Source organism: Rhineura floridana, chromosome 2, assembly GCF_030035675.1.
Source record: "Rhineura floridana isolate rRhiFlo1 chromosome 2, rRhiFlo1.hap2, whole genome shotgun sequence".
In the NCBI taxonomy this organism is placed as follows: Eukaryota; Metazoa; Chordata; class Lepidosauria; order Squamata; family Rhineuridae; genus Rhineura; species Rhineura floridana.
The window spans coordinates 164,299,030-164,322,370 of record NC_084481.1 but is presented as its reverse complement, the minus strand read 5'-3'; the positions used below and the strand labels follow the sequence as shown (position 1 = coordinate 164,322,370).

Genomic DNA, 23,341 nt, shown 5'->3' with positions numbered 1-23,341 from the left:
CTACCTTCATACTTACAACCAGCCCAGAGGTGGCACTCTGTCCTCCTATTTAGTCTCAGCCTTGCCCTTATAGTACTCAGCTGAGAGGAGGATAGGGACAAAACTAGAATTAGTTGGCTGTCCCTGCCATTGGCTCTGTCTCTGTCTGTCACTGGCTCCACCTACTGTTGGCCCCCCTGTCTTCTGCCCCATCAGATCCAACGGGAAACAGCCACCAGTGCACTGCAGAAGAGTGCTTAGTGTGTTGAACTTAAATTGGCTTGGACTCAAATCTCTGTCTCAGGCTGTTTACAATCTATTTCTAGGAAGCAATGGAAACAACCTCTCTTTTATACAGCTACTGTGGCATTGGTCCTGAGCTAGCACCAACAGGATAATTTTACAAAAGTGATGAAATGGAGTCACCCTGTTTTAGAGGCAGGAACCTGTTTGCTCAGTTTTCCTAATATACATAATTTTCATACTATACATAATTTTGTAATATACATAATTTCCATAATATACATAATACATGATTATACATAATTGCAGCCACTTCGCCAGGCCCATGCTTGTCAGTGTAGTAACAAAACTTACTAGAATGGGTTTAAACATGTCGGTTTCACTGCAAATGGGAAATTAAAAGCAAATGTAAGAGGAAATGTTATTAATAATGGGTTATTTGACAAGACAGAGATAAAGACTTGCATTATTATTATTTTTCTTAATATTCCCTATTTTTTTTAACCATAAGAGTATTATAACTAGCTGTGGATAAGTACTTATCCTTTCAGGAACTATTTTTTAAAACTCAGTTTAATTAAAAACAAAAACCTTTAAAAACAACTCAAAACTGCTCTGTATGGGCAGCATGTGTGTTACTTCTCATAAGCAGTATACAATAGATGCTCATAATAATTACACCAATATATATTCATAATATGTATGAATATCTGTTATAACAGTGCTTGTCACATTTCTGAGGCAGTTTCGGCTTTCCTAAAGGATGACCTGCAAAACTAGTTTGGATAGAGACTATGTGTAAAAACACACAAAATGGTTGTGTGTACTATTGACAATGATGGCTCTGTTTACATCACAAATATTTTAGAAAAGAGATACAAAATAATTCTAATTTATCCAGATAGCTTTGATTAGGTATATTTTGTCCAACAGATAAGTGTCCAGTTGGTAACTTGGGAATATCAACAAGCATTTTCTATGGGAATGAAAGAATAATTGAGAGGGTTACATGTTTTTCTATATTGGGTAGTAGAAGGATGCAGAAACTGGAGACCCAGATTTACATGGCTGTACTGAACATGGTAACTATGCTTCAGTTACATAATGTTATGCTTTCAATAAAGTAGCCGGAAAGTTTCTTTCTCTGAGGTCAAATTGTTTTATTATGTAATGTCCTGTGCCATCCTTTGAAGCATATGGCATTGGTACTATGAAAAAGGAGACATTAGCCTTCATACATATGCCACTTATGCAGTACAGTAGTCTTTTGTTATGTTATTACTGAAGATCTTGATGTACTTTAATTCCTTCAGTATATTCTCCATTCTTCATATCCTGACTCCATAGCTACAACTTGCTCAGATATGAACAGATAACATTTTCACAGGAAAAGATGTGTGTAATCTCCCAAAAGCAAAAGGATAATATGAATGAAAATCTGGACCCAAGCACTTTTTATTAATAAAGAAATTCATATGAAGTGTCAAATGCTTCTATCAATTGCCCTTTTAAAATGGTTGTTCAGGACTTTATGTACTTCAAATCCAGGATTAGTGGTTTGAGAATATCTATAGAAAACTAAATGCTGGAGAGTTCACTCAGGCTGCTTTCACACTGCACTTTATTCTGTTATTTTGACTATTTCTTACCTGGTAATTTGTGCATTATATTTGATCTTTCACACAACGCACAAGCTAGCTCCAGATTTCTAGTGAAATGTAGTGGAAGTTTAGTGCTAATTTCCATGACAAATGATACCAGAAATAATCCGTTAGCAAGGTTGGAAACCCAGAAGATCACAGGAGTTTTTTGCTAGCTGCAGCCGCTTACGTGTCAGGCATCCCAGCATGCAGTGCGTTCCTGCCCTTTAGTCATGCGTGCTTTTTTTTTTTTTTGCCTGATCAATGTTGTACCGGTATTCCGACATTGGCGCAGATAGCAGCAGCATTTCCCATACACACTCCAGTCTTGATACAACTAAAACAATTTAAAAAGTCAGATCCTAAAGGGAGAGGGCTTGCACAGCAATGGGACAAGATCTTAGACCTCCTACACAGTGGGGAATAGTGCTCATGGGTGAGGGATGAAAACAAGCCGTGTGAAAGACAGTTGCGCGAAATGCCGGTATATCGGCTGAAAAAGCTACTCTTCCTTAATGCAACAGGTACTGCAGTGTGAAAGGGATTTTAGAAATCAGGACAGAAATGCTACCTTTTTAATCCATTAAACTAAAGCGATCAGCCCCATGTGTGAAAGCAGCCTCAGTTTCTCTTGTGGAAAGAATCTGTGACAAAGTTGTGCTGCATTGCCTCATCCCATCAGTGCATGTGCTGGCCATGCTCCTCCCCCGACTGTGCATCCAGTGGCCCTCACAGGGGTAGCCAACATCACAATCCCCTCACATCTTGGATGAATGCCTGAGGGTGTGTGTGTATACCCTCTTACTGAAGCCTACAGCTGTTTAAGTAGCCTCAAGATTTCCATGTGGACTGGTTAGGATTCAGTGTATTTTTAGCCAAACGGTTCATGTACATAATCTCAAAGAAACAGCATTGCTGTTTTGAAATATATGTCTCTGTGTTTATTTTAATATGTTATTAGCCAATGAACGCAGCTTGTCTATTTCTTCAGATTCCAGGACAGGCATTGGGCCACCAACATAATTTATATCTATTTATGCTGGGCCTGGTCAATCCTGAGACTTTAAACTACCTGCTAATCCTATTAACCAAGTTTCATTCCATAATATTTCTGATGATCCAGTATTATGACATGTATCTTGATCCAGAAGGGATGTATGTGACTGAATCCAGGCCCACTTGTCCCTTGTCTAAATTACTAGCATATGTAGAGGTGTTAAATACCCTTACAAATACAATACTTTTTCTGTTCAACTAAAAAGTTTCCACACTGGGAAGACATCATACATGGTAAAACTAATTAACACTAATTATACCATGTAACCATAGGCACCACGTTTGCTGTATTTATGTAAAGCGTCGTAGTGCTGGGACTGAATAACAAGGCAAATCTGGGTGACATGGGGTGATTTTATCCCTCTGCAAGTCAAACCCATGATGTCTACAAAGCACCCCTAGTAGGGTTATAGCCCTGCAAAACCTCATGTCACTCTGTTTTTCTGTACTCTCTACTTTTCTCAACACCATATCTCTGTGTCAATCTATGGCTATTTATAGGTCCATGGGCTTTGAAAGAAATGGGGCTGTCCTGAATGCTGCCGGCATAGCACTGAAGAGTTTTGGGTGATGACAATGATTAAAACAGGGCAGTGAAGGATTTTTTAAAGTTAAACATTTGATATAACTTTTAAAAAAATTGTCCCCTGCTGTCCTGGGGGGGGGGAGGATCCTCTTCACCGCTCTACAGGCAGAATTTTGGAAATCCTCACCTGGTAATACTTACTGAAGGACACCTACTCCCAACACAAATAAGTACTAGGAAGCTAAGTCACCTGGTGTGAAGCTACTAATTTTTTTAAATGTCTGTTAAAATTATATGTACGAATCCACACTGTTGATCCACCTGTTTATTATTCTCAGGTAAGAAAGAATAAGAAGCAAACCTCTACTCTCTCCTCAAAACATGAAACTAATATGGATTTTGGAGTTTTAACTGGCCTAATAAAGATATTGTCCTAATATGGATTATGAAGGAAAGTTTTACTTCTTGCACAAAAGCCCCTGGACCTTTCTGTCTCCAATTTGACAAACTTAATTCACTCTGGAGGGGCTCCTGTGTCTGAAAATGTCATTTGCATCTGGAAAGAAAGAAAAGAAAAAAATATAGCTGTTCTTAGATTTCTCATAAAAATGAATGGGGAACACAGAGCTTGTTTCACACAGAGCTGATTGAAACCTGAATCACCAATCAAAGTGGACAGAGCACAGAATGACAGATTGAAATTCTTAAGAAAAGCACAAATGCAAGGTACATCTTGGGGCACATGCACAACCCTAATATTTATACCTTTTAAGAAATTATTTGCATGAAAAACACAGTCCACTTGATACAGTAGCAACTACTTTTCCCAGTAATTTTTCAGTGCCAACCCCATTTCTAAAAATTGATGTCTTTAACTATCCAGCAGCTGATTTAAAGAAGAGGGTCAAACATCTAACTGTCATCACTATAGTGCTCATTCTTGTTTATATAGCCTAACCCATCCCCACCTTATGCAGACAACAGAATAAGCCTCTCTCTCTCTCTCTCTCTCTCTCTCTGTGTGTGTGTGTGTGTCTCTCTCTCTGTCGTGGGAGGTTCATAACTTCTTTGCTGTCCGCTGTTTTTCACTCTGTTATTTCCTTGAGCTATCCCCTGTCCACACCTTTTGGGGCAGAACAAGGAAGTGACTACCCATGCATCCAGAGCTTGGAAAAGTTACTTTTTTGAACTACAACTCCCATCAGCCCAATCCAGTGGCCATGCTGGCTGGGGTTGATGGGACTTGTAGTTCAAAAAAGTAACTTTTCCAAGGTCTGCATGCATCTGAATTCTGGAACTCTTTTGGCGTGAGGAACCTTTAGCCCTCCAGATGTTGCTGGAGATGTTGGAGATCCTGCATTCCAGCAAGAATGATCAATGGCCAGAGATGATGAAAGCTGTAGTTTAGCACATTTGGAGGGCCAAAAATGATCTCCCTGCCTGCCTTAGAAGGAAGTGACTGGAAAGGAGGGAGAAGCTCCAGATGTAAAACAAGAGGTGGGGAAAGTGCTGAGGACTCCTCTGTCACTTCTCCACTCCTAACTGCTCCCTCCTGGAGCTGCTTTTCCCTAGCAGAAGTGGCTATTTATTACACACTTTCACATTTAATATCTAGTTTTCCCTAATACACAAATTTGCAGCAAAATAACACCATGGCACCCCCTCCCCAGTATTTCATTGCTAATCTCCCACTCCCAAGCCCCAGTCCTGTGACTGAGGTTCTGTAGAGACACACTTCAGACAGAAGGCCACCCTTGCTGCAGTTTGTTGCTGGAGTCGAGAGGCTACATCTGGGTCCTGGCCAGGAATCAACAGAAAGACGGACTGTAGTCAAAAGTGGACTACTGTTGAATCTTCTCAACAACAAACCACCAAAGTACTATTAATCTCTTATTCTCTAAGGATTCTGACCTGCTATTCCCCCACAAAAAAATTCATGGGTATGCATTTGCTACCTCTAAAGGACAGAATTCTTAGTACGTCAAAAAGACTTAAGACATCATTGCTTGAGACTTGGAGCTAAAGTGACGTTCACCCAAAAGAGGTTGGCAGTGAGACACCTGGTCTCTCCATTCTCTCACCAAATGGGGTTACAGCAGTAGCGTAGGGCAAATTCAGAAATGCAAGGTCCCTTCATGATAGTCATGCTGCGCCCCTTTCCCATTTTCCCTTATCTCCCTTGCTCTCCCTGTAATCTTGCGAGTCCACACTCCATTACAACAGATGTCCCTAGGAGCCAATCAGCATGAAAGGGGAGGCTATGTGTTAGCCACTGAGAAGAGTCTTCTCAGAGTCACCTCCTTTCACTCTGAATGACTCCAATCAGCACAAAAGGACAAGGACTCTTTTCAGTGGCTAGCACACTCTCCTTTTCATGCTGATTGGCTCATACATAAGGACCTGGCTGGGACCCTGCTCCCAAAAAAGTAACGGGTTTATGACCCTCCATGACCCTGAATGTTATTACACCCCTGGGTTATAGGACAGGATCCTGGGCTGGGCTAAAAAAAGAAAGATTTAATACAAAACCAGCACTTGAGCTGCAGATCAGGGGGACTCAGCTGTAAAAATTACTAATGGTTATGTCTATCAAGTTTGTTTGTTTATTTATTTATTAGATTTATATCCCACCCTTTCTCCCAGTAGGAGCCCAGGGCAGCAAGTTTGTGAAATTACATTTATTGTGAGGAAACAGAACACATAAATTAGTGGTTAGTCAAGTACAACCTATATGTCTTGCTTTCACTCCTAGATCCTTGGACAATGACAACTAGAAAATCCAGCTTTTATGGTGGTATGGAGAAACATGTAGGATTTGCCTTGTGTGACCTGCATTATGTGAAGCAATTTTCCATATGGCAGCTATATATACCAAGCCAGAAATTACTCACATTTCTTGGATTACAGCTTCAAATTGATATGCAAGTATTTTACAACATTGAAGCAAAAATGTTATTTTTGAGAATGAATGTATTCATTTTTGTTTTTTGCATTTCAAACAAAAAAAGATGCTTGTGTCCTTGAGCTGGAAGATTTTAGGTCTTTGTAGTTAGGGAAGTACACATCAGCAATCTTAACATGTCCCACTCTGTTGTCAAACCTTATTAGTGTTCAGGTCTAGCAGCAGACCTTAGTGCAGCATCGTTATCTGACAAGTCTGTGATTAAAATCACTTTTTCCTTTAGAATAGAGGCTGCTGCTAAGGCATTTGAAACACTGACATTTTCAACTTTAGCATTAACAGAGAAATTCTCTGCCCCCCCAAATCTCAAGGGGAAAAAAGTGTTCTTTTCTGTCTGCCTAATAAGTTCTGAAACCCCTATGCATGTTCATCAGAAGTCCCCATAATTTCAGTTGGACAAGTAAATGTGCATAGGATTGCAGCACACAAAGGCCTTCCTAAAAGTGCAGCTCAAACTTTTATTACCACAACTACCCAGTTATCTTTATGAGAACAGATACTGCTTCGCTCTTGCTACTGGTGCCGAGTGGTACCTGTGTAATTGCTGGCAAGCAGCCTTGAAAAGAAACAAGACCTGACAGGCTGGTGATCAACATCCAGGGCTTCATGCCTATTCATCCACCTGTTCCTACACAGCGGTGCACAAGGGTTTGGAGAGCACTAGGTGAGAGGAAGTGCTGAAAGGTCATCAATAATAAATGTTAAAACAGCTAGATGGATAAAAAGCAGAGGGCTAGCTGGCAGTTTTCAAAAGATGGCTGGAATACTTAATGGGCATCAAGATGATTTTTGTGAATAAACGCCACACTGCATTGCTGTGCATGATTAGGAGGAATGAGTGGCTACAAAACACTGTGAAAGAGCTTAAAAGAAGGATGCACCCACCAAAAGGGAACTGAAAATATCTACCTGGTTGAATTCCTTAGCCACATCCTGTTAGGAATGTTTCAAAGCAAAAACATCTGTTCTCACAATATGCAAAAGGTCAACACACATTTAAGGACATTTTAAAAACCATGAACAACTATCCTTCAACGCTGTGCATTCCTGAGAGATGGATCCTGGAAAATGGGAATCATCCAGTAGCCTCTCAAAAGCTTAGTATGTTGGAGAACCAGACTCTAACTACATGGTTAAGATTGCAGTCCTCTGCACACTAATCAGGGCATACTCCCCACTGAGGGGCTTACTTCTGAGTAAAAACCCACAGGATTGTGCTATAATCCCAGTGTTATTATTTTATTATTTATTTATTTTATACACCACCCTTCCTCCCAAAGGAATTCAGGGTGGCAAACACACAAGCGATAAAACATCTAAAAACATACAGATGGAGACTGGGAAAGATATCTCACTTCTACTACTTGGCAATCTGAAGCAGTGGAGGGAGATGTCACTGGGCTAACTGCATGTTGGCAGGCTATAGCCACTTCCTCATATGCAGTATTTCAGAAGCTATCAGTTGTCTAAATCTGTCCGCTGAAATATAGACAGAAACATCTTTAATGTAGTTTTTGACAAGGTGCGCCTGGCACCAACACTGTTATCTTTTCAGCTCCAGGTCAAGACTTTCCTCTTCTCCCAGTCATTTTAGCGTGTGTTTTAAATTGTTTTAAATGTTTAAGTGTGTTTTAAATTGTTTTTAAAATATGTGTTTTTAAATTTGTATATTTTTAAAAATGTTTTTAGTTACTGTAAACCACCCAGAGAGCTTCGGCTATGGGGCGGTATATAAGTACAATAAATAAATAAATAATTGTGGCATTGTAGGGGAAATCACCAGGTACTCCAAGAGGTTGTGTTCTTCTTAATGGTAAAGTTGGGGTTAGTTAATTACAGCAGGAGGGCAATGATTTAAAGGTCACATGGGAGATATGTTTGAAAGACCAGCTTGGAAGTCTAAAGGAAGAAAAACTTCACTGTGACCGGGCAAGCAAGAATGTCAAGAGTTCAGGCAGGAAGACACAATCAACAGTAAGTCTGACTATCCTGACAGTCTTGTCTTCATGTGTCATTTTCATGGTTCCAATACCTGAAATTATCTCCTAAGAATGATTGATACTATAAATTTAACTTATTTGAAAACCGATGTCCAAGTTGGCTTCCCACAGAATACATATCTGGCTCTTTACTAGTTGCTCAGTCATCCCACAGCAGCATAAGTTACTGACAGAACTAGTCCCTTGTCTCTAAATAGCAACACAGATAGAGTCCAATTAAGAAATATAGTTTTCAAACAAGTAACATAGGAAGGCGATCATTCTGCTATCATGTCCTGCTCATGTGGAAGGGCGGGATATAAATTTAATTTATAAATAAATAATAAACAAATGTTATATACACAAATCAAGGCCATTAGACTCAGTCTCAGGAATAACCAGCCATCCTTCAGTATATTTGAATATAATTGCTTTCATTCAGTGAAAGTAACACAGACACACATTTCTGATTACCCTTCTGGATGTGACCCTTTATATGCCAAAGGGCACTGGGATACATGTGCACAGGGACTACCAAACTATTTGCTCTGACATTGCTAATCATCTGTTCAGAATCCTGACAGAAGTGCTAATCTCTTGAGTGGAGAACAGGTCCAGGATCCAAATGTATAGATAAAAACATCTATGGCTTAGCCCAGAACCTTCTTTTCAGTTGCCAGGGATCAAGCATGGAACGTGTGAAGATAAACTGTACTTTGATTTAAATTCTTGCCTTTGAACATTTCACTCCACCCCTTTTACTTAAATAGAAATCTGGTGAGAAGGTAGTTATAGTATAGTTGCACTATGGCTTGGCAGAGCCTCTATTTCTTCTGGCCTGTTGTTCCCAAGATAACCTTTAGAACTTTTTAGAAGTACAATACATAGATAGAGATCAGGCATAGATGCTTAGCTGTGAGTTGATTAAAATCAGGCTTTTGAAACAGGTTATTGTAAAATGGCTGTACCTGAAGAATGATGTGATGGCAGAATCATTTTTTACCTTTTTGTGTGTGGGGGGGAGGTAGTTTAAAAGCTAGCAGAAAGAAATAATGAATGACAAATCTAGAAGCTGATATAATTTCAGCTACTGAAGAAGAAAAAATCTAAAGAAATATATGATGGCCTAAATTCAGCTATTGATACAATAATTTCAGAGATAAAGTTATACATTGTATTAGATTAACTTCTGTTGATGGAAAAGAATAATGTAAGCCTTGGGGATTCACAGAGTGCTACTACATGAAGAGGTTTATTAACTTTCCATGCATTATTAGCATTCTACCATTGTTTATCTACAATCACAGTGTTAAGTACCGTGACTCATTGGGCCCAAGTTATTTGCCTTCTAGAAAGGACTGAACACCACAAATCTGACCTTAAAGTGAGTATTGTGATGATTAATCTATAAATATTTCAGATTTTAATGGAAAAGATCTATGCATATGTAAAATCTTGCCATATTTTTGGTAGCTTGATCCTTCATTTCTTCAAAATTGAAGTAAACACAACCAATGTCTGGTAAATTATTATAAGCGACAGGCTTCTGCTTTCCTGTCTTGTCCCCACCCCACCCCCATCCCTCAGTCCTCCTCCTCCTCCTACTTTGCACCAACAAAGAAAATCCCATTGATTGCTTCTAAACAGCAACTCTAAGGCAAATAGATTTCTCATCCCCTCATTTAAGTAAGAATAACATGATGTTGTTTATGTCCTTCATTTCCACTCTTATTCTGTACACGGTAGACTGGATATCATACAGCACGCTTCTGTTCTATGCATGAATGCTGACAGCTGACACAGAAACTGCTATCAGCGTTTAACTATAAAGTTACGCTCAGATAAAATCTAAAACAAGGGAATGAGTGCTTGAAAAGCACATGTTTATCATCTTTGTTTTAGGGATGGCACCAGCAGAGCCCTTATTCAGGCATTGGGGGCACTCTGCCTGCTGGTTACACACCTACCATCACATCCTCTACTGTCTGTGACTTGGGGGACAGCCTGAAGAGGGGAATCTGCTGCATGTGTGTAGGCTTTCCCCATGATTTAGATTGCCTTGTGATCAGGGTTCTCCTACTTGCCACCCTGGGCTCCTACTGGGAGGCAGGGTGGGATATAAATCCAATAAATAAATAAATAACAATAAATAACAATAAATCACTTGTAGTGGTGGTGGGCTCTACATTGATAGAGCAGCCTCCCCTATTCAGACTTTTCCTTAACATGTGGATAATGGGGGTAATGGAGGCAGGCAACACAACAACAATGGGTCCAGTGGATGTAGCCCTGCTCTCCCGCTCCACACAATGTTAACTGCATTACGATAGGGCTGAAATTCACAACAAACTCCCCCAGAATGGAAAACCTGTGCCAACTACACGGTGAGCCAAACACCCTCTGAAGTTTGGTTTGGCTTATAATTAGCTCATTTGAACACCAGTCAGCATCACTGTTTCCTAATGCCAGTTTCCCTTTTCCCCATCTTTCCCAAACTTAGACAAGGCAAGGGAGAAGGAAACATGGCAGCAAGGCAGGCTGGGAGAAGCAGATGAGCCATTTTTAAGTTCCCAGCTTCCTAGTAACACATTGGAGGCATCTACGCTAGAACACTAGGATCTGCAATTTTTAATTCCTCCTGGCTCAGTCCATTCAGGATGAATTAAAACTAGAGATCCCAGGATTCCCTACAGTAATGGAGAATCCCAAGAATACTCAGAACCTTCCATATGTACCTCATGCCCAATCCTGACCTTCCACCTCAAAAGAGGAATCTAGGAATCCAGCATTTCTTTTGTATACTGGCCTGTTTCACACATGCCTTTGTATATCCAAAAACCCATATCTCACGGTGCATAAAATATTCTGCCTTTGGCAAACATGTGGACTGGTCTGATGGGGCAATAATTCCAAGGAATTAAATACAATCAGCTAAACCCACTGCTGCCTCAACGTCCTTAAAAGTATCAGTTATAATAATAAATAATAATAAAATTTTATTTCTATGTCGCCTATCTGGCCGCAGTCGCGGCCACTCTAGGTGGCGTACAACATAGGGTAAAAACAACATATAAAATATACATATCAACCGAGAACCTTAATATAAAATTAATCTAAAACCACCCACAGCTATAGCAAGATAAATTAAACTACCCCAGGGATCTTATAGGCCTGCCTGAATAGCCAGGTTTTCAAGGCTTGGCGAAAACTTGGCAGGGAGGGGGCATGGCGAAGATCATAAGGCAGAGAGTTCCAGAGGGTGGGGGCAACAATCGAAAATGCCCTCTCCCTGGTCCACACCAGCCTGGCTGTTTTAACTGGTGGGACCGAGAGAAGGTCTTGAGTGGCTGATCTCGTCAGGTGGCATATTTGTTGAAGCTGGAGGCGCTCCTTCAGATAAACTGGGCCGAGACCGTATAGGGCTTTAAAGGTTAATACCAACACCTTAAATTGGGCCCGGTAGACAACTGGTAACCAGTGTAGATCTTGTAACACCGGAGTGATGTGATCACGGCGACGGCTGTTCTTAATCAAACGTGCTGCCGCGTTCTGTACCAGCTGTAATTTCCAGATCGTTTTCAAGGGTAACCCAACGTAGATCGCATTACAGTAGTCTAAGCGAGAGGAGACCAGGGCATGCACCACCCGTGGGAGAAGATGGACAGGAAGGTAGGGTCGCAGCCTCTGTATTAGATGTAATTGATACCAAGCTGCCCGACTCACTGCCAATACCTGAGCCTCCATGGACAGCTGGGAGTCAAGGATGACCCCGAGGCTGCGGACCTGGTCCTTTAGGGGTAGTTTTACCCCATTGAGCACCAGGTCTATATCTCCTAACCTTCTCCTGTCTCCCACGAGCAGCACCTCAGTCTTATCCGGGTTTAGCTTCAGCCTATTTCCTCCCATCCATCCACTTACTGACTTCAGGCACTTGGAAATGGTCACCACAGCCAACTCTGGTGAGGACTTGAACGAGAGAGCTGGGTGTCATCCACATATTGGTGACACCGCAGCCCAAATCTCCTGATGATGGCTCCCAGCGGCTTTACATAGATGTTGAATAGCATGGGGGAGAGGATAGAACCCTGTGGCACACCACAATTGAGAGGCCAAGGGTCTCAAACCTCATCCCCCAATGCCACCCGTTGATGCCTGTCTGAGAGATAGGAACGGAACCACCGTAAAACAGTGCCCCCTATTCCTATTCCCTTCAGGCAATCTAAAAGGATACCGTGGTTGACGGTATCGAAAGCCGCTGAGAGATCCAGGAGGACGAGGAATGCATGTTCTCCCCTATCCAAAATTATAGTTTGACAGCCACAAAGGGGGACCTTATAAGATACCCACTGGCTTATTTAGCCTAGCATCACACCATCATTTATTTTCTGTATCTATACACTAGTTGCATTCATCAGTGACTGTTCTCAAGCTGCTGCTGACCCAATTTAATGCCTGGCAGGAGATTGTACTCCCAGCTGTAATTAAAGTAAAAAAAAAACAAAAAACCTTTATAATACATTTATTCATCCAAAGCCCATGACATGTTTATTTTTCTCCCTCCGTATGGCTGAACATATTTGAAGCAAATACATGCTCTATAGTGTTTGAAGCTCCACATAATCCCGATGAAAATCACTTCAGAACAAACACTCGGCTTCTAATAAGGAAAGGCCAAACTAATCCTTCAGCTGGTGTTTTCAAGCTAAGAAAATCGTTCCTGCATTGCTACAGCAATTTACAGTATATTATACCCATAATGCCTAGCAACTGAGCTTTACCTCAGCGGTATTTTCAGCATGGCAGTGGCCAAGGTTAACCTAATTCGTTCTCCGTTTCCCTGAGAGGTTGAAAATATGTCAGGGAGGTGGGTCTCAAAGCCACTTCCCCCATGACATGTTAGACAAATGTGTAAATATGAATGCAGCATATACATTGGAACATAGGAAGCTGCCTTATACAGAGAAAGACTGTTGGTCCATCTGTCTCAGTACAGTCTTTGCTGGACGGCAGAAGCTCTCTAGGGTTTCAGACCGGGGATGTTCCTGAAGATGCTGGGGATGGCCCAGGGTTCTTCTGCATGCAAAACAGTTGCTCTTCCACTCCAGCTCGTTCTCCCTGAATTTACTACTATATAATGTGTAAAGTGGCCTGATCCTCTATCCTTAATCTAACGAGCTGACCATGAACACAGACCCACCCTAAGGTAGGCAAAAATATGGTCCAAATGTAAAAAAATCCCCATGTTTTCCTTAATTTGAAAGAAATTATTTTTATTTCTGTTGCAATCTGCTACTTTCCTCACCACTTCCCCAAGTTGACAGTTTGCAAAACATAATAAAATGTAACTCTTGCTTCATATCTTATAATTGTATTGTTATTTATTTTTTTCTTTAAAAGCACTTATAAATGGCTTAGAATGTTTAAAATCTCTAAGTGTTGTACTATATAAAAACAAATAATATAATTGAAAAAGTACAACCTAAAACCAATGAAAAAGCAGCATAAAAGCATACAATACCATCTAAAAACAAATAAAACAGGAATTTGGGGGATTCAAACATGTTAAGCAGAATCTGATCTGATGGGTTAGGGAAAGACTGGGCAAAAAAGAGAAGTCTTTAAAGACACCTGAAGCAACTGATGGTTGCTGCTTCCCATATGGCAGAGGGAAGGACATTCCATTATAATTATTATAATACTGCACTGCTATGATATGAGAAAACTGGGTTCTTCATTTTAATTGCTTTGTTGAGGTTGTGCAGTATTTTATTTTGTTTTATGACGTATGTAACCCACCATGATACAGCTGGTATAGCACAGTGGGGAGGAGAGCCTGGCTGAGAGTCCAGAGTCTGTGAGTTCAAATCCCTGCTCGTGTCTCCTGGATGTACAGAGCCAGCTAAAGATCACCTCCACAGTGAGTGGCTCAGGGGTTACGTGCCCTGTCACCTGTGCAGCCGTGGGGAGGCTGCATAGTCCCAAGGAGCCCAGTTGCCCCCATGCTGGCAGTTGCGGACAAGGAAGGGGCTGGCTTGTGCAGCTGTGGCAAGCTGAGCAGGCCTTAGCCAGCTGGGGAGGACTAGCCTCAAAGGGAGGCAATGGTAAACCTCTTCTGAATACCGCTTACCATGAAAGCCCTATTCATAGGGCAGTCATAAGTCGGGATCAACTTGAAGGCAGTCCATTTCCTTTTCAACCCACCATGGGACCACTGGTGAAGGGCAGGCGTATAAATTTAATAAATCAACGGTATTCTTCAGAATCTTCATACTTGCAGTATTGCTGACATTTCTCATATCAGATCTCCTGGCTTTGTACAACCAGCCCATCTTTTCTCCAGCCGAGTCTAATCATTTTTGTTTCCCTTGGGATCAGTACTTGACTGATTCTTTAAGGGAAAACTTGGGCAGGGCAGGGCAGCTATGTCTTGATTCTTAATCTTACAGTTCACCTCAATTTTTATCTACACCTTTATTTATTTATTTGATTTATATCTCACCCTTCCTCCCGGCAGGAGCCCAGGGAGGACATTACCTTTTATTCAACACATTAAGAAACAGCTCATGATTGGCTGGTGGAAACTAATAGTGTGGCACTGAGAGGTGACATTTGTATACCTGGATGCTTTAAGTTGTATGTAAAGATCTGCCTTAAAGAACTAGAGTGATTCTGATCATGGGAGAAAAAGGCAAGAATGCCACATTTATTGAATATAGTTTAGAAAATAAAAGAGCTCTCTCATGCCCATACAAATCACACAGTCGGCAAGGAAGAGTGATACTTATGCACAGAGTAATCCTAATGATAGGAAGCCCGTGCAATTTACGTTGCCATAAGTTACCCTTATTCTAAACTCCATTCAGGAGCCTCTGGGAGGGGCTATGGCCAACTGAGACGGTAGGTGAACGTGGGCCCAAGCTTTGAGGATTGGGTCCCAGGTCACATGACTGAGCTGAACAGGGTTTGGAAGAGGTGCAAGTCTCTCCTTGTCTTGTCCCTTTCCCACCACATCCTGGAATGCCCCTCTTTGGGGACTTATCCCAGCATAAGTTCCATTGGCCTATGTTCTGCTGGCAAAGCCCCAGCTGAGCTGGGGTGAGGGACCTACACTGGTGTACCTTCGGATTAGCCAGAGTGAGGGAGCTGCACTGCTGTAGGCTCCACCAGGACAGCCCAAGATCCAGCTATTCCATACTCACTCATCCTGGTGAATCGTGGGTTTGGACTGCACTGTAAGACTGTTTTTCTGGCTGCAATAAGGTGGCCAACCTAGGAGCTCAAAGTAAGGAGGAGCTGCATCTTGCTGGTCTAGGTGGGTGCTCTTATGTTCTTTCCCCTCCATCTATCAGGGGATCAGTTGCTCTTGTCCCCCTCCTTTACACACCATTTTGTTATCTTGACTGCAGTCTGTCAGTACATTGTCAGAGAGACACCAGCTCTTTCTGGTGTACATGATGGTCTTAAGGTGTTCTTCAGGGTAGAGGTCACACAGGCTGTGTATCCAGCTGTGCATCCCCAAAGTGGTTTAACAATCAATCCCTCTTCCCAGGGAATCCTGGGAATTGTAGCTCTGTGAGGGGAATGGAAGTCTCCAAACAACTCCCAGCACCCTTTACGAACTACAGTTCCAATCTTTGAGGGAATCCCTGCCTGTTTAAAGTGGTGTAATACTACATTAAATGTACAGTGGAGATAGGGCTTAAGACAGTGATGAAGACCAGTATCAGGGCACAAAGGTTCACTGGAGCTCCCCATCTTGTTGGAGCAACTTATCTGCTCCCTCAGAACTGTCTCAGGCCTCACAGCTCCTGCTTCCAGAGAGGGCTCAGCATCCTGCTCCCAGAACAACTGTTACCTATTTATGATACCAATTCCCAGCTATTTGCTCCTGCTATCTGCCATGGCCATGCTCTTTTTTCTGGCAGGGCCCTTAGGGTCACACTCGGTGCCCTGCAGCCCCTGCCAAAAGGAAACACAGTCACTGTGAGAATAAGCTGGCAGGCATGCTAGCTTTCAAAACTCCTACTCATTCAATTAAAATGTGAGAATTCCCTGTTCCCCAAATGAAAAGCATTTTGTTAATTGTTATACATTTGTGCTATTCAATTGATGGGGATACTGTTCTCAAGCACTACTGCAGATCAGGTGATCAGGCCAGCAAAGTGACAACCAGACCAACCAATGGACACTCTTTTATTTATTTATTTAAAATATTTCTATCCCGCCCTTCTACCCTATAATAGGGCACTCAGGGCGGCTGACAAAAATAAAATCAGACATGTACGTAATAAAATTGTAAGCAGTAAAATCACAAAAACATTAAAATAAATTAAAATACATAAAAAACAATATACACACACACACACACATATAGGGATTGATACTAAAGGGACTACAAAGGTAAAATTTAATGTAGAAGACATAAAATCAGTGTCAGGCTCTACCTTCAGTCCCTCCCAAAGGCTCTCCGGAACAAGATCGTTTTCAGAAGTCTCCGGAAAACCAACAGGGAGGGAGCAGAGCGAACTTCTTGGGGTAGGGTATTCCAGAGCTTGGGGGCCACAGCTGAAAAAGCTAGTTCTCTCCCACATGCCTGCCAATCTAACATATTTCACTCCAGGCACACAGAGGAGACCAGAGGCAGATCATCTTAAATCCTGGACAGGTACATATGGGTGTAAGCGGTCCCTCAGGTACATTTTGACAATTGCAACCCCACCTCCCCGTCCCCTGGATCTAGGCTGCTGGAGTGCCACAAAACCTGGTGGGCAGAGCTGGGAGAAACCTACTCCGCCTTGGTCATTTAGCCAGGTTTCGGTAATACAAGCAAGGTCAGCGCATTCATCCAGGATTAAGTCCTGAATTAAAGCGGTTTTATTAGTCATTGGCCTTGTATTCATCAGCAGGACAGTAAGATCTAGGGAGTTCCCAGCATAGCTACCAGTGTCCCGAGGGTTGGAAGGGGGACCAGAAGGGATGCAAGCATGAAGATCTTATAGCCCTTCCCTTGTAACGTCCACTGCTATTACGTCCCCTGCCCAATATTACCTCAATGGCGAGCCCCCAACTACTCCTACCCCATCACATGTTAAAAGAAACTTGACACTGGGGGGGGGAAGCCTTGGCTAGAGATGGCTCTTACAAAAGGGAGCTCTCTTCCCCACCCTCAAGCAGTTGTCTTCTCCCTTGCTAGCCCCAACTGGCTTCAGCTGGCACCCAAGGCCTTGCAGAGGGTAGCAGCTGACAGCTGAGGAAGCCTGCAGATGGAGTTTTGCAGGAGGCCACAGCAGCAAGGTGTAGGTCCTGCTGGGTTTCTCTCACCTTCCTTTTGTATCTGAAAATCTCTACAGCTACCTGTTGACAATTCCTCCACATAAACTATGTTCCTCAAAGGAACTGTGTCTCCCCACTCTCAAACTTCCCAGTTACTTTCCCTCTCCCACACATGAAAAACTAGAATTTTGCAAATTAACACCTGATTTGTAGAAAAGGTCAGTGTAACAATTAAATGTTCACAATATCTAACAGTCTAATAAAGGGTGGTATTCAATGCTAGTCCTACTCAAAGTAGATCTACCGAAGTTAATAGACATGACTAAACTTAAGACTCATGAACAATGCATAACAAAAGAGGAGAATCAAAAACAGAAGGAAACATCAGTGTGCATTTTGCTAGGCTGTACAATTCTCAGACTGCAGGCAAAGGATTGCCTGCTTGAATTCTGCCCCCTATAGAAAATAACTCCCTGAAAATACTAAACTAGCATGCCAGAGGAAAATGTTCTAGCCTGGGCTTCTCCTTAGCATATGAGCCTTGTATGTACTCAAGGTGATTTAAAAGCAAAGCAAAACAAAACACGTGAGCAATTCAAACATGCAGTCCCTCACCTGCATGTAGTAGATAGGGGTGGGTGTAGGGCGGCACTCATCTGACCTCCCAATAGCAGAGTTGCTGCTACTTACTGGACAGGAGAGGGGGAGGGGCAAGTTAGCAGGGAGGGCAGTGCAGTGCAAATATAGGAGTGCTGGATTGGTTCCCCCAGTGTATTTACACTGTGCCAACCTCCCTGCCATCTTGTCCCTCCCCCTGTCAATAAGCAGTAGCAATTCAGCTGTCGGGAGGTCAGGTGAGTGCCGCTACCCCACCATGCTGCCCCCGCTACTGCTGAAATGGTAGAGCCCAGCAAAAGGCTGATCTTCCAAAGACTTGTTTCTAATTTGAAAAGCAGTATGATGAGTTGACGTCATTTCATTTCTAAGAGGGGTGAGCAAAGGGACAATTCTGTAGCACAGAGGTGTTTTCATTTTTTAAAAAAGGCACTTTTGGTAAGCATGTGAAAAATAATGGAATAGATTCATATACTTTATTTCCTCCTTCACCTTTGCAAGGAGAGAGATGCAGTTAATTTAACGTTAACTAATTCAGCCAGGAGAGGGCAGCCAAATATTATCCTGTCACAGGGAGGCCTAAGCATAGAAAATAATTAGGACAAAACCACAATATTCACAAACAGTTTAGTCTCTCTCCAGTTGGAGGCTGTCATGCTCCCATTTTTAATTTCCTTTTAACATGATGATAAAAGGGGCACATTGGTTATTTTTCTGCCAAGTAAAGTGTTTTGGATTGAATCAGCCTTTTCTCCAAATTAATGAGTTGCAAGGTCAAACTTTTCAAAATTCAAATCCTAAGGCTCTCTCTCTGTCTCTCTCTCTCACACACACTCACACACATGCCTGACACATACTTCTATTTAGTTGTGAAGCTTGGAAAATCTGTAACAGCTTTCCCATGAATTTTTGGCAGCCTGTAGAGATCCCTTTTCATCATCTTGAACTCAATTTGCATCTGAAAACAAGCATTATGCGGAGACAATGTACATATCACCTGGCCAGGAAATTCTTTCATTTCACATTATTGCAGGATTTCTTTAAGTCAAATAAAGAAAACTGGAGTGATTACTGTGTGTATTTAAATGAAAATAGGAAAAACAAAACAAAGCAAGTTTTTTGTTATTGTCAAATTACATCTGTATGTATATTAAAAAGTTCACCATTCCGTACTTTCCACTCCCTTCCGTAACTTTTTCATAACAAAATGTAGCATGAAGTAGGACAAGTGATCCACCCTCACATCACTTAATCTACACAATCTACACAAATAACATTCCATTGTTAGGAATGGATGTTTACAGTGAAGATAAGGAAGAAGGGCAGCAGTGTAGGGTTGAGCGGCACATGCTTTGCATACAAAGGGTCCCAGGTTCAGTCCCCAGCATCTCTAGGCAGGCCTAGGAAAAGAGTCCTATCTGAAACCCTGGAGAGCAGCTGCTATTCAATGAAGGCAATACTGAGCTAGATGGATCAATGCCCAGACTTGGTATTTACTCATTGACTTAGATGGGCCTGTAGTCTAATTCGGCAGGGCTATTCTAACCTCCATAGCAGCATATGCTAAAAACAGTAAAACAGCAGCTGTGTTCAGGTGTTTAACTGTGAGCTACACTGTGGATGGGGCAGAGGTGCATAAGTAAGCCCTGTTTCCACTGTCCTGTCTGAGCATGTGGGCTGTTCTTCAAATCTTTGTGTGATTAGCACAAAGGTCTAAATTGAACAAGCTTAGGGTAATAGTCAACATAGGTTCTACTCAGAGTAGACTCATCATAGTTAATAGACATGACTAATTTTATTGTTTAATTTCAATAGGCTTACTTTGAGTAGGACAGTTGAATACAACCTTTAAAAACTATCCTACAATTGGGAATCTTGCCTTATCAGTGTTCCGGAGTGAAGAAAATATTTCTAAGTTTGTTCGATGAAACACGCTTAAAACCCCTCTTCAGACCTTTGCCCTAATCACAGTGAAGATCTGAAGAGCAGTCTGTGCACCTGGGGATATGAGGGCTATGGCCTGCATGCATGCCACAGTTTGTTTATTTAGACAAACATCTGAACACAGCTAATATAAAGAAGCAAAAGCAAAACAATTCTCAGTAGCCAAAATACCTAAGAGGGTCCAAAAGCCCTCCTAAACACAAGCAGTGAAGATGCCATAGATCTCTCGGGAAGGATTTCCCGAGGAGCAGGTACTCTAAGAATTCCCTTTGACCCTGGCAAAGTAGAAAATATTGGCCTACACCAGCCAGTCCCAGCAACAGTGACAGGGCTGGCTATACGGGTAGGTGCTGCACAAATCCTAGCTTACAGTATTCCAGACCTTAGTCATTGCTGTTGGATAACTTGGCAGCACAGCTTTTATTGATGTCGCTTCACATTGTTAGTGATTTGCAAGCATAGCCTATGTAATTTAAGAGATGATAATAGATCCACTTGCTTGATGTTAAGCAAATTATTGGTTCATAATACAGCAGCAAAAGATCGAGATGAGCAAGTCTCCTCCATATAATGCTACTATAGGGAAGGAAATCAAATCTTTCCAAAATTTCAATAAAAAATTGTAAGAACAGTTGGAAAATATATTATGTGGTCAATAAAAGTATCTCTTTGAAACCCATGTTTGCTTTCAGTCCTGTTTACCAACCACAAAACCTTCTTCTATATAATAGGGCAGAATTTGGCAGACAAGCATTCCCAACATAAAGAGAAAGGTTCTCGGTTCACTTTCCCCCCTCTTATGGACCAGGGAAGAAACTGTGGTTAAAATATACATATACAATATATTCAAAGCCTGTGATGTCTAACACATGAAATCTATGAGTAGGGATTAAAGTGGAGAATATAAGCTTTCCTCTTCTGAGACTTGTCATTTCATTAAACTGGAAACATGAGACAACAATGTATGCCGAGTACTGATGGAAAGGAATATATCTGGAGAAAAATATACATGTCATTGTGATTAACAAAACAGAGGTTTTTATTTTTCTAGCAAAACATTTGAGCTTCCACCTTCATCAGCTGCTACCATGCAAATGTAATGATGTTGTTACCAAGGTGGCAATTATAGAGTTCTGAGGATGGAATGCTCACAGGGGCTTCATTCACAGAAACTAAGTGACGTCTGCACTGTCCTTAAGTTGAGGTGTGTGTGTATGTGTGTGTGTATATGCACACATGCGCGCGCATGCATATTTCAGGGGTAGCCAATTCCCATCAGCCATAATCAGCATAGTCCATGGTCAAGGAAGATAAAAAGTTGAAGTCCAATGCTATCTAGAGGGCTACCCCTGCGGTATATCCATCTACAGTATATATATTTATTTCTGTTTGCATTTGGAGCAAAATTAATGAGAAAGATGGATTTTTCCCTGAGATCTGCAATTCAGTACAGAAATACCTGAACAGAAGCAGATTTATACAGACTGTGTGCAATTCAGACCCAAAATGAGCTACAGTGTCACTTGTAACAAGGCTTAGCTGTGAGGTATGTTCTCCATTCCACTGCTTGACGTGCATTTCAATTATCTCACTCACACTCAGTTATAAATAAAGCTGCAAGGAGATGTTTAAATTGGATCTGACTGCAAAAGTCAAGGGTTTCACTGAGTCAAGCCATCACTTGCAGAATACTGATTTCTAGCACTGTTTTCCTGGAATCCATTCAAATACCAGATAGACATGAAGAGCCAGATTTTGCCACAATGAATCTTTTAATCTTTTGATTATCCCATTTATCCCAATTGATATTTTTTGAGACAGTCTTGTCTGCATAGTTGTAATATTATTATGTGTGCATATGTGCATCACATATACATATACATACATACATAGAGAGAGGAGGAAGGAATGGGGAGAAGGTGCTGTAACTTCAGTGTGCTAAGATTGGTGAATCCTGATCCAAATATAATCATATGTGCTCAACCTGAGCCTTTGTGGCTGGGAATGTACACTTTCCCTTGCACTGCAATTGCTTTTTTCATTCATGTATGAATGACAGGGGCATTAAAAAATGCTTGTAGAGACCTATTACTCCTGAAAGCTGCAATATTGAACACCACACTCTCGACAGGAAATGGCTACATGCCTCCCAAACATTCTGATCTGTCCTGATGATTCCAACCACCTCATCCCACTGCTTTTTTCTATGAATTCTCCAAGCCAGGATATCTCTAACACTGATTATTCCACTACAGGTAAAACCCATTTCCAATTACACTTAAACGTTTATATGAGTGCCAGACTAAGCCTATCAAATAGTAGTATTATTCTGCATGAGAAGATTGTGTGCGAGAGCGTGAATAGCTATTGTTCTCCAAACCCTCTCTTAAAGAATGGGTGGTTATTAGCCGTGTTTCGTTCTCTGTAATTGGAACAAAATTAAATTCGTTAAACTAATTTTTCCACTAGAGATTGTTGTGACTCAGATCTAAAGGCATCTGTACTACCTTCCTCATTCATGTATTCTTACACCCTCAAAACTGTAGTAGCTTATTAGGGCCTACCTTTTTCAAACTTTGTATAGAAGTTATGAAGGACATCACAAGCATAGCACAGAAGGTGTGTTGGACTTGGTTAAGAATTCATTAGGATATCAAAAATCTTGAGTTAAGAAAAATCCTAAACTGGAAAAATAAAAGCAGGGGAGGGGACTAGAAGACTTTCTATAATAAATGAGAGCCTGTGGCCCAAACTACATATAGCATGTATTTTCCCTTCATTGAAAGCAACCACATGGATGCCCACTTTTGTCTACAGCTGGGACATTCATTCGTTCATTGCATTTGTATACCACCCCATAGCCAAAGCTCTCTGGGCGGTTTACAACAATTAAAAACATTAAAAACAAATATACAAGTTTAAAACACATTTTTTAAAAAAGCAATTTAAACATTGGAGGAGGAGGAATGGGCTTAATTCTTCCTTCCCCAACTGAAATCCTCTCTGAATCTACAATTAGCCACAGAGTGTGGGAGACAGGAAGCTGTATTGTACCCTGCTTTTCCCTGTCTGCAGCTAATAGCAGCACTGAGGGATGATTTAAGTTGGGGAAATGCACAGAGTG

The 23,341-nt window shown here is 41.5% G+C and overlaps 1 protein-coding gene across 7 annotated transcripts in view; it reads right to left on the bottom strand.

Annotated features, from left to right (window-relative positions):
• The window catches only part of RGS6 (regulator of G protein signaling 6), a 340,045-nt gene that overhangs the window by 170,560 nt on the left and 146,144 nt on the right, over window positions 1-23,341 (bottom strand). The window contains exon 1 of one of the 7 annotated variants that reach the window (XM_061611199.1): window positions 18,274-18,357. The exons of the other annotated variants lie outside the window; for them this stretch is intronic. Coding sequence (XP_061467183.1) covers window positions 18,274-18,279 — 6 coding nt within the window. The 5' untranslated portion in view covers window positions 18,280-18,357. Of the gene's footprint in view, window positions 1-18,273; window positions 18,358-23,341 lie in introns of those variants that run through there. 7 annotated transcript variants of the gene reach the window in all.